Source organism: Hyla sarda, chromosome 6 (genome assembly GCF_029499605.1).
Source record: "Hyla sarda isolate aHylSar1 chromosome 6, aHylSar1.hap1, whole genome shotgun sequence".
NCBI classification, from domain to species: domain Eukaryota; kingdom Metazoa; phylum Chordata; class Amphibia; order Anura; family Hylidae; genus Hyla; species Hyla sarda.
This window is the reverse complement of record NC_079194.1, coordinates 144,528,158-144,540,215: the sequence shown is the minus strand read 5'-3', so window position 1 is coordinate 144,540,215 and position 12,058 is coordinate 144,528,158. Positions and strand designations below refer to the sequence as shown.

The 12,058-nt window shown below is 39.1% G+C and overlaps 1 protein-coding gene across 2 annotated transcripts in view; it reads left to right on the top strand.

Moving 5' to 3' along the window:
• LOC130276291 (mixed lineage kinase domain-like protein) overlaps window positions 1–12,058 on the top strand; it is an 82,140-nt gene that overhangs the window by 42,704 nt on the left and 27,378 nt on the right. For both annotated transcript variants that reach the window (XM_056525462.1, XM_056525463.1), the window contains exons 8-9: window positions 7,249–7,394; window positions 10,549–10,598. In XM_056525462.1, coding sequence (XP_056381437.1) covers window positions 7,249–7,394; window positions 10,549–10,598 — 196 coding nt within the window. The remainder of the gene's footprint in view (window positions 1–7,248; window positions 7,395–10,548; window positions 10,599–12,058) is intronic.

Below are 12,058 nucleotides of genomic sequence, written 5' to 3'. Positions count from 1 at the left end.
GTGTGGGCAAGATTAGGGCTTTACTCAATCCCTGCCCAACGTAACATATACTTCATAAGAAAATGTCATTTCCTTTTTATATGTATAGGAAGGAAAACACTATAGTCATAAAACATTAGCCTTTATTGGTATGTATTAAAAAATATGACACACACAGAAATTCTTATTTATATACATTAAATTTTGCGGTAGGGTAACAGCCACCACACAGCTGGTCCTAGATGTGGACTAATTGCTAATGGCCTCTATGTTTCACCCTGCTGGTCACCAATTGTGCAAGTTCTCCCACTTAAAAAGATGAGAGAAGCCTGTAATTTTCATTATTGGTATACCTCAACTATGAGAAACATAACGAGAAAAAGAAATCCATAAAATCATATTGTCTGATTTTTAAACAATTTATTTGCAAATTATGGTGGAAAATAAGTATTTGGTCACCTACAAACAAGCAAGATTTCTGGCTCTCACAGACCTGTAACGTCTTCTTTAAGAGTGTCCTCTGTCCTTACCTGTATTAATGGCACCTGTTTGAACTTGTTATCAGTATAAAAAACACCTGTCCACAATCTCAAACAGTCATACTCCAAATTCCACTATGGCCAAGACCAAAGAGCTGTCGAAGGACACCAAAAACAAAATTATAGAGCTGCACCAGGCTGGGAAGACTGAATCTGCAATAGGCAAGCAGCTTGGTGTGAAGAAATCAACTGTGGGAGCAATTATTAGAAAATGGAAATCATACAAGACCACTAATAATTTCCGTCGATCTGGGGCTCCACACAAGATCTCACCCCGTAGTGTCAAAATGATCACAAGAACGGTGAGCAAAAATCCCAGAACCACACTAGTGAATGACCTGTAGGGACCTGGGATTAAAGTAACAAAGGCTACCATCAGTAACGCACTATGCCAAAAGGGACTCAAATCTTGCAGTGCCAGACATGTCCCCCTGCTTAAGTCAGTACATGTCTGGGCCCGTCTGAAGTTTGCTAGAGAGCATTTGGGTGATTCAGAAGAGGATTGGGAGAATGTCATATGGTCAGATGAAATAAAAGTCGAACTTTTTGGTAAAAACTCAACTTGTCGTGTTTGGAGGAGAAAGAATGCTGAGTTGCATCCAAAGTACACCATACCTACTATGAAGCATGGGGGTGGAAAAATCCCTGCTAAGGGACCAGGATGATTAATCCGTGTAAAGGAAAGAATGAATGGGGCCATGTATCGTGAGATTTTGAGTGAAAACCTCTTTCCATCAGCAAGGGCATTAAAGATGAAATGTGGCTGGGTCTTTCAGCATGACAATGATCCCAAACACACCGCCCAGGAAACCAAAGAGTGGCTTTGTAAGAAGCATTTCAAGGTCCTGGAGTGGTCTAGCAAGTCTCCAGATCTTAATCCCATAGAAAACCTTTGGAGGGAGTTGAAAGTCTGTGTTACCCAGCGATAGCCCCAAAACATCACTGCTCTAGGGGAGATCTGCATGGAGGAATGGGCCAAAATCCCAGCAACAGTGTATGAAAACCTTGTGAAGACTTACAGAAAACATTTGACCTCCGTCATTGCCAACAAAAGGTATATAAATAACATTATATTGAGATGACCTTTTGTTATTGACCAAATACTTATTTTCCACCATAATTTGCAAATAAATTCTTAAACAAATCAGACAATATGATTTTATGTTTTTTTTTCTTATTATGATGAAAATTACAGGCCTCTCTCATCTTTTTAAGTGGGAGAACTTGCTCAATTGGTGGCTGACTAAATACTTTTTTTGCACCACTGTTTGTGTGTGTATATATATATATATATATATATATATATATATATACATACATACAGTGGGGCTCAAAAGTTTGGGTAACCCAGGTAAAAAATTGTATTAATGTGCATAAAGAAGCCAAGGAAAGATGGAAAAATCTCAAAAAGGCATCAAATTACAGATTAGACATTCTTATAATATGTCAACAAAAGTTAGATTTTATTTCCATCATTTACACTTTCAAAATAACAGAAAACAAAAAAAATGGCGTCTGCAAAAGTTTGGGCACCCTGCAGAGTTAATATCTTGTACTGCCCCCTGTGCCAAGTATCACAGCTTGTAAACGCTTTTTGTAACCAGCCAGGAGTCTTTCAATTCTTGTTTGAGGTATCTTTGCCCATTCCTCTTTACAAAAGTCTTCCAGTTCTTTGAGATTTCTGGGCTGTCACGCACTGCTCTTTTAAGGTCTATCCATAGATTTTCAATTATGTTGAGGTCAGGAGATTGTGAAGGCCATGGCAAAACCTTCAGTTTACGCCTCTTGATGTAATCCCCTGTGGATTTCGAGGTGTGTTTAGGATCATTATCCATTTGTAGAAGCCATCCTTTAACTTCAGCTTTTTCACAGATGGCATCAAGTTAGCATCCAAAATTTGCTGAAATTTTATTGAATCCATTTTTCCTTCTACTCGTAAGATGCTCCCTGTGCAATACACAATACAACCCCAATACAACCCCATACAATACAACCCCAAAGCATGATTGATCCACCCCCATGCTTAACAGTTGGACAGAGGTTCTTTTCATTAAATTCTGTTCCCCTTCTTCTCCAAACGTACCTTTGCTAATTCCGGTCAAATAGTTCAATTTTAACCTCATCGGTACACAGAACTTGTTTCCAAAATGCATCAGGCTTGTCTATATGTTCATTTGCAAAGTTCAAACGCTGATTTTTGTGGTGAGGATGTAGAAGAGGTTTTCTTCTGATGACTCTTCCATGAAGACCATATTTGTACAAGTATCTCTTTATAGTGGAATAGTGTACCACAACTCCAGTGTCTGCCAGATCTTTCTGGAGGGATTGTGAAGTCAAACGTGGATTTTGAATTGTTTTTATCACAATCCTGTGAGCTGTTATGTCTGATATTTTTCTTGGTCTTCCAGATCTTGCTTTAACTTCCACTGTTCCTGATGACTGCCATTTCTTAATTACATTCCAAACAGATGATATTGACATCTGAAAACGTTTTGCTATCTTCTTATAGCCTTCTCCAGCTTTGTGAGCGTCAACTATTTTCAGATTTCTAGACAACTGCTTAGAAGAACCCTTGGTGCTGATTGTTGGGGCAAGGTCAGATGAGTCTAAGCATTTAAAACCTTTGAGATTGACATCACCTGATCTTCCCAGAGGATGATTGAGAACAATCCATGACACTGGCAGGTCTCAGCTTTGCAAAAGGGGCAGTGCATGCTATAAATTCTGCAGGGTGCCCAAACTTTTGCATATGCCATTTTTTTTGTTTTCTGTTATTTTGAAAGTGTAAATGATGGAAATAAAATCTAACTTTTGTTGACATATTATAAGAATGTCTAATCTGTAATTTGATGCCTTTTGGAGATTTTTCCATCTTTCCTTGACTTCTTTATGCACATTAATACAAATTTTTACCTGGGGTGCCCAAACTTTTGATCCCCACTGTAGATTTATATATATATATATATATATATATATATATATATATATATATATAAAATCACTATTGTAATTATTATTTATTTACATTTTTTTTTAATAATCATGGCATCTTGCAGTTTTTATTCTGGCAGATAAACCTAATAAAAAGCTGACACTTTCTGCTCTGGTGAGAAAACATTTCAACATTGTCCTCCTCATCATCGCAGGCATTTTAATATGTTAATGGAACTGCTGTAAAGTATATTTCTACTCCCTAACGACCACGGATGTATATTTATGTCCTGTGGCCGGCCCCCAATCTGTAAAGTGTGCTCAGAAGCTGAGCGCGCTTCTTATCTGCAGGGTCCCGGTTGCTATCAGCAACCAGGACCCGCAGCTAATACCGGACATCGCCGATCGGGCTGATGTCCGATATTAACCCTTTAGACGCCGCAATCAAAGTTGATTGCGGCATCTAAAACGGGAGAATACACTGCCGATTAGCTCAGTGGAGCTGTTCGGGATCGCCGCAGTGAAAACGCGGCATCCCAAACAGCTGACAGGACAGCGGGAGGTGTCTTACCTTGCTCCCGACTGTCCGATCGGCGTTTGATTGCTCCATGCCTGAAATCCAGGCTTGAGCAATCAAGCGCAGACAACACTGATCAATGCATTCCTATGGCAATGCAGTGAAAAGTGTAAGAGATCAGTGCATGCAGTTTTATAGCCACTAGAAGGGGCTGCATAACACTGCATGAAAAAAGTAAAAAAAAGTTAATAAATGTGATTTAACCCCTTCCCTAATACAAATTGGAATCACCCCCCTTTCCCCATTTTAACCTCTTAAGGACGCAGGGCATACCCGTACGCCCTGCGCCCGGCATATAACGCATGAAATGAAAGACGGGACCCTGGACTAATAGCATGCGGCACTGACCGTTGTGCCGCACGCTATTAACCTTTTAGATGCGGCGTTCAAAGTTCATCGCCGCATCTAAAATGAAAGTGAAAGCTTTCCGGCAGCTCAGTCGAGCTGATCGGGACTATCTCAGTGAAATTGCAATGTCCCAATCAGCTAGAACACGAACGGAGGTCCCCTTACCTGCCTCCATCGCGTCCGATCGGTGATTGATTGCTCCAAGCCTGAAATCCAGGCTTGAGCAATCGACTGCCGATAACACTGATCTTTGCTGTGTCAATACACAGCAATCATCTGTGTAGCAGATCAGTGTGTGCAGTGTAATAGCCACTAGGGGGGCTATAACTGCAAAAGAAAAAGTGTGAAAAAAGTTAATAAAGATCATTTAACCCCTTCCCTAATAAAAAATAAGAATCACCCCCTTTTCTCCCTTTAAAAAAACAAAACAAAAACTGTGTAAATAAAAAATAAAATAGGTGGTATCGCCGCGTGCGGAAATGTCTGAACTATAAAAATCTATAATTAATTAAACCGCACGGTCAATGGCGTACGTGCAAAAAAAATCCAAAGTCCAAAATAGCGTATTTTTGGTCACTTTTTATATAATGAAAAAATGAATAAAAAGCTATCAAAAAGTCAGATAAAAAAAAAAATGGGACCGATAAAAACTTCAGATCATGGCGCAAAAAATGAGCCCTCTTACTGCACCGTTCGTGGAAAAATAAAAAAGTTATAAGGGTCAGAACATGACAATTTTAAACGTATAAATTTTCGTGCATGTAGTTATGATTTTTTCCAGAAGACAAAATCAAACCTATATAAGTGGGATATCATTTTAATCGTATGGACCTACAGAATAAAGACAAGGTTTTATTTTTACCAAAAAATTTACTGTGTAGAAACGGAAGCCCCCAAAAGTTACAAAATGGCGTTTTTTCTTCAATTTTGTCGCACAATGATTTTTTTGTTCCGTTTCGCCGTACATTTTTGGTTAAAATGACTGGTGTCATTACAAAGTAGAATTGGTGGAGCAAAAAAAAAAAAAACATCATATGCATTTTTAGGTGCAAAATTGAAAGGGTTATGATTTTTTAAATGTGAGAAAAAACTAAAGTGCAACAACTGAAAAACGTTTGGTCCTTAAGGGGTTAAAGGGGTACTCAGGTGGAAAACTATTTTTTTTTTAATCAACTGGTGCCAGAAAGTTAAACAGATTTGTATATTACTTCTATGAAAAAAATCTTAATCCTTCCAGTACTTACCAGCTGCTGTATGCTCCATAGGAAGGTCTTTTTTCTTTTTTAAAGGGAACCAATCATCAGGTTTTACCCTATATAACGCTTGACAAAGCGTTATATAGGGTAAAATCTTTATTTTCACCATTCCCAGGGGACGCTCCTGCCTCCAGGGATGGTGAAGATATGAAGTTATAAACTAGTCACCGCCGCCGCCGTAAGTAGTCACCTGGGCGGGGAGCTCTTCTCACCTACTCCCGTTCTTCGTCCGGCAGCGACGCCCCCTCCGCTTGATTGATGGGCCGCGTCATCGCTCTGCTCCGTCTCTTCAGTGAGCGGAACAATGACGCTGCCCATCAATCAAGCGGAGGGGGCGTCGCTGCCGGCCGAAGAACGGGAGTAGGTAAGAGGAGCTCCCCGCCCAGGGGACTACTTACGGCGGCTGCGTTGACTAGTTTATAACTTCATATCTTCACCATCCCTAGGGGCAGGAGCTTCCCCCGGGAATGGTGAAAATAAAGATTTTACCCTATATAACGCTTTGCCAAGCGTTATATAGGGTAAAATCTGATGATTGGTTCCCTTTAATTTATTTTCTGTCTGACCACAGTGCTCCCTGCTGACAACTCTGTCCATGTCAGGAACTGTCCAGATCAGGAGTAAATCCCCATAGCAAACCTATCATGCTCCGTTCCTGACAGAGAGCAGTGTGGTCAGACTGGAAAGAAATTCAAAAAGAAAAGAACTTCCTCTGTAGCATATAGCTAATAAGTACTGGAAGGATTAAGATTAAAAAAAAGAAAACAAAATTTACAAATCTGTTTAACTTTCTGGCACCAGTTGATTTAAAAAAAAAATTCCACAGGAGTACCCCTTTGATGCTGTTAAAGGGGTACTCCACTGCTCCAGTGTGCGGAACATTTTGTTCCGAATACTGGGTGCGGGCTGCGGGGGTCGTGACATCACGGTCACGCCCCTAGTGACATCACACCATGCCCCCTCAATGCAAGTCTTTGGGAGGGAAAAAAAACAAGCTTCAGTATTTGCCATTAATCTGTAAAAAAAAAAAAACTATGTAGGTGATACCTTTTTTACTAGTCCCTGCTGTCTTCAAGAACACTTGTAGGAGTTTATATAGGTCATAATACAAGTCCCCTTTAGGTGATTATAATTTTTGTTTATGGGTCTACCTGTCAGATGACACAGAGGAGAAATGTTGAATATTATCTTGTTTATCAGGGTCCGTTCAGACAGCAGGATTTTCCAAACTTATTTTCTGCAGAAAATCTGCTGTGGATTTTACTACTATTGACTTTAATGGGTCTGAAGAAAATCAGTAAATCTGCCACTATTGCAGATTTTCTGCTGACCCATTTAAGTCACTGGTTGCAAAATCCGCTGCAGATTTTCAAAAGCTACTAGGCTGCTGATAATCCAAAGGAAATGTCTGTGTCAGTCATCCTCCAGTACCAAGGTGTGACAGCTCTGGTAGCAGTCAGAAAGTGGCTGAGGAGACCTTTTTTTAATAGTTTTGAGGGGCCAGGGACAAGGGACAGTAGCAGTATAGTCAAAGAGGGATTCAGTTGGTGGACCATAACATGGGCATAGATCATACATACTGAGTGCCAGAACAGCAGACATAACTTATTCTTTGCAGTTATCAGGGTTTGAGCTCTCCAAGACTGAATCGTCTATGAGAAGGAGTCCAGTGAAAAACAGAGCAGAAATCAGTGAGCTGGTGTATATCGCCCCTGAGACCTTGCAGAACATCAACGCCTATGACAAATGCAGTGAGATTTACAGGTAAGAGCCATGTAGAGCGAATAGACAGTAGAAAATAGAAAAAAGGATAGCCACAGGCTATGCCATAAATGTCTGAAAGATGGATGACCAACTTCTGGGGCCTGGACTTATCCCAAGATCTCAACGAAGGATATTTATCAAGCTCCAAAGTAGTTTTTTTTTTTGCGTAAAAAAGTCGCACGTACTTGCGCATGTGCAACTTTTCTATACATGCTGCGACTTTTAGATTTTTGCTTATTCCAAAGCACATTTCTGAAATCTACTCACGTAGTAATTTTGTATTTTTTTACTTTGCAGTGGTCATGTATTTATCAAATGTGATAGTCGCTATTTATGAAGACAAAAAGTTACATCTTCATTTAAAAGTCGCATATGTATTCCAGGTCCAACCTGGCTTACAGAAAGTGCGTACATCTGCAGAAAAGGACATTAACACCCACTTTAACAACATTATATAACTAATAACTCTTAATTTTAAGGTTGAAAATACACACTGCACACCTTGTTAATTTTAGGACACGTAAATGCTGGCGTACCCACTAAATTTTAAAATGAATGTTCTGTTAAAATAGAATAAGGCACAAAATAATTGTGTAAGAATTTTTACAGACTACGTACAAAACCCATATGTGGCACAAAAATTTTTCCTTAAAAGAAAGAAACCTCCATAGTAATACAGCTTCATGCACATTTTGGGGTGAGTAACGTACTGAGCCATTTTTTTTTGTTGTTTTTTGTGGCTTCACTATTGTTTATGTGCCTGTTGGTGCTGCGCTGTCTCCACCAACCAACATCACAAAATGCGGGCTCAAAATTAAACAAAAAAGCCTGCAGAGTACAGATATTCATGGTGCGGCATAGTATGTTTTTAATATTTTTTTATTTTGGGTGGATGGGTTGATGCGGGTTAGTTGGAGTGCAGCTATTTAGTGCCAGTCAGGGTGTCACCCGATGCGATAAGCCCCCTTCCCTGTCACTCTCTATCTACCCTTTATTACCAATAGCATTGCTAAAGAACTTCGGCTATTAACATAAGGGAAAACTTTTCTGCTTTAAAAAAATGCTTTTGTAAGCGGGTTTCCCGGGTTTTGCTTACGTGTGATTTATTTATCAAGGTCGTGCGACTATTTCATAAATAGGTTGCATGTAAGCAAAAGTAAGCAAAAAAAAAATTTCATATAAAAGCCATACGTTTGAAAACAATGATAAATCTCCTTCAATGAGAGTTGCGCATGCAGTGTAGAACCACCAGTTATGGTGGCTACAGAGACAACATACCCATTGGTGCTATGCTGTTTATCCACCTCCCATTAACTTCTATAGTAGTTATGTAAACCACATAAAACAGTCCATCCAGCTTCCCGATCAGCATTGGTGGTTGCAAGCAGGCCAGAGGGGACAAGGGGCCCTCAAACTCAAAATAGGTCCATGTACCAGAGGATATGCAACAAATATTCAAATGGGAATAGCCCCCCCTCCCCTTTAAACCTATACTAAATCCTACACACAAATCAGTTTGTCCAAGATTCAAGAGTAAAACACCATTGTTAATTTAACATTACACAATCTGTTTACTCTGCTCATGATCTAACTGTTCATATACAGAATTAAAGGGGTACTCTGGTGGAAAACTTTTTTTTTTTATCAACTGGTGCCAGAAAGTTAAACAGATTTGTAAATTACTTGTATTAAAAAATCTTAATCCTTTTAATACTTATTAGCTGCTGAATACTACAGAGGAAATTCTTTTCTTTTTGGAGCTCTCTGCTGAATCACGAGCACAGTGCTTTCTACTGACATCTCTGTCCATTTTAAGAACTGTCCAGAGTAGGAGAAAATCCCCATAGCAAACATATGCTGCTCTGGACAGTTCCTAAAATGTCAACAGAAGTGTCAGCAGAGAGCACTGTGCTCTTGATGTCAGCAGAGAGCTCTGTGTTCCCAAAAGAAAAATTTCCTTTGTAGTAATCAGCAGCTAATAAGTACTGGAAGGATTAACATTTTTTAATAGAAGTAATTTACAAATATGTTTAACTTTCTGCCACCAGTTGATTTAAAAAACAAAAAAGCCTTCCACTGGAGTACCCCTTTAATCTGTCATTCACTTATAAACAGATGACATAACTGATCTTGTACCGATCCTGTGTTACATCCTGTATTATACTGTAGAGCGGCACTCATTATTCTGTAAACTTCAAAGCTACACAATTTTCCAGTATCCACTATTTGTTCACCATCTTTGCAGAGCTTGCATATGTTATGTGTATTCTCCTTAAACAAAGTGCTATATTTACACTCCAGTCAACTAATGTACAAAAAATTTAATACCCCAGTGAATTATAGGAACTTAGCAAAAGATGTTAAAAAGAGTGTCAAAACACTAGCCATGCGGCTCAGTTGACACTTGGTTGAATTGACCCACAGCACAAATCCAAAATGAAATCTATGTGTTCAGTGGTGATTTTTTTTATCACAGATTGCACCCAGTTTCATAGAAATAAAAGACATCTGTAGATAAACATCAAATACTGTATCTGTAACAGCATGCTGTGATTTTGGAAATCTGCATCATGCCTATAATTCTGGAGTGGATTGTTTTCAGTTTTAAATGTGGCTTTGTAAAAACACCATTAATTAACAATGTGCGGTACTTTGTTGCAAAATTTCACTGCGGATTCTACAACTGAAGTTCTGCAACAAATCAAATCCCTTAAATGGCTAAAAGTTGGAAAAACTTGACATGTCCTAGGGACATGTCAAAAGTTTTGATTTGCTGAGGTCTGAATGTACAGACCTCCACCGATCAGGAGAACGAGCCGGGAGAAGTTTGCTCTCAGCATTTTCTCTCCCAGCTCTGTATCACCTGATTGAACTATACTTGCCATGAACATGTCTTGATAACGTGACACAAGATGTTATACTTTCCCCTTCCAGCTTGATAAACTTTTGCCTTTTTGCTCCAAGTCTAAGGGTTAGTTCACACGTGCATATTTTCTGCTGCAGATTTGCTGTAGCAGAGTTTGCTACCCATTGAAGTCAATAGGCAGTAAAATCTGCAGCAGCAGATCTGCAGCAAAAATGTGTGAACGCCACACCCTTAAGAGAGCATGTTGGTTTTTACATTGTCTGTGATCAAGTGCATCTTCTCTTGCAGTTTAGGAGTAGTTATTCTCGAAATAGCTTTTGGTGGATTCCCATTACAGGGTAAGTGCTATGATCTGCCAAACACAGGTCAGTATGTACATACAGAAAGTGGATACTCTATCACTGGTATGGATGCAGATACTTTAAGCAATCTATCATACAGACCTATTCCCAAGACCCCAAAAGACAGCTGCCACAGATGCAATACTGTCCATTGATTATCATAGAGTTTATTCTATATCATAGACTCATATTTATAACCATATTCTCTATGTTCTCCCAGAATTCCACAGTCTGCCAAACTCCCTTATCTAGATAGGATCTGATAATGTCAGAACTGTAGTAGAGAATGACAAAAGAAAGACAGTAGTAAAGAGAGGGTCATATAACCCTATTTTTCTGTTTCCTAGATAGGTTCACACTGAGGAATTGACAAGGAATATTCTTCCATGCCAGTTTTCATCTTCAATTCTGCCTTTAGTGAAAGTTCTACTTACTTTAAGGCTAGGTTCAGACTACGGAATCTCCGGGCAGAAAATTTCCACCCGGAGATTCCGAGTGCAGCCAGCACTGACTGAATCAGTCGGTGCTAGGACCACACGGACACTGCAGTCTCCAATAGACTGCAATGTGTTCTGCGAGTATTTCCGCTTGAAGAATGAGCAACGCCATTCTTCAGGCGGAAATTTCCAAGCGGATTTTCTGTTCACAAATTCTGAAGTGTGAATTTGTGAACGGAAACCCATTCACTATACAGTACATTTTAACCAGCGGAATTTCCGCCTGCAATTTCAAAGAGGAATTGCAGGAGGAAATTCCGTAGTCTGAACCTAGCCTAATGGTCTTTCCGCTGTTCTGTAAAATTCTGACACTGTATTGACTTCCGCCAGAAGATTGAACACGTTCATTCTTCTGGTGAAATCTGCGGGTGAAAGCCCATTGAAGTCAATGGGACTTTATTTATAAATTTTTTGGACGGAATGAATTTGGAGCAGAATTGAATAGGAATTAAAGCATAATGTTTGCATTGAATTTGTAAAGGAGAATTGATTTTTAGCCCATTAGTTGTTGTAGCACTGATCCTCCTTCAGATTTCCTCTTATAATTCTGCATCAAACTCTTAAAATTCTGCACCATTTCTGCATTAATTCCTCTCCAAGCAGAACATAGCAGATTTGTATAATTTCCTGACCGAAACAATGTCTCATCAATTCCTCGCCAATTCCTTAGTGTGGACATACCCTTAGAATAGGATGTAAGAGCTACAGGAAAGACTAATTCACTATACAAAGTCTGTGATTCTTAATGACAACCTCTATAGCCACTACAGTGAAGAAAAGATTTTTTTGATCCCCTACAGATTTTTTTGTTTTTTGTTTACAAGTCTACAATTTTAATGGTAGGTTTCTTTGAACAGTGAGCGACAGAATAACAGCATAAAAAATTAAGAAAAACACATTACATATTGGTTATGAATTGATTTGCATGTTTAAATACAGTGGTCCCTCAACATATGATAT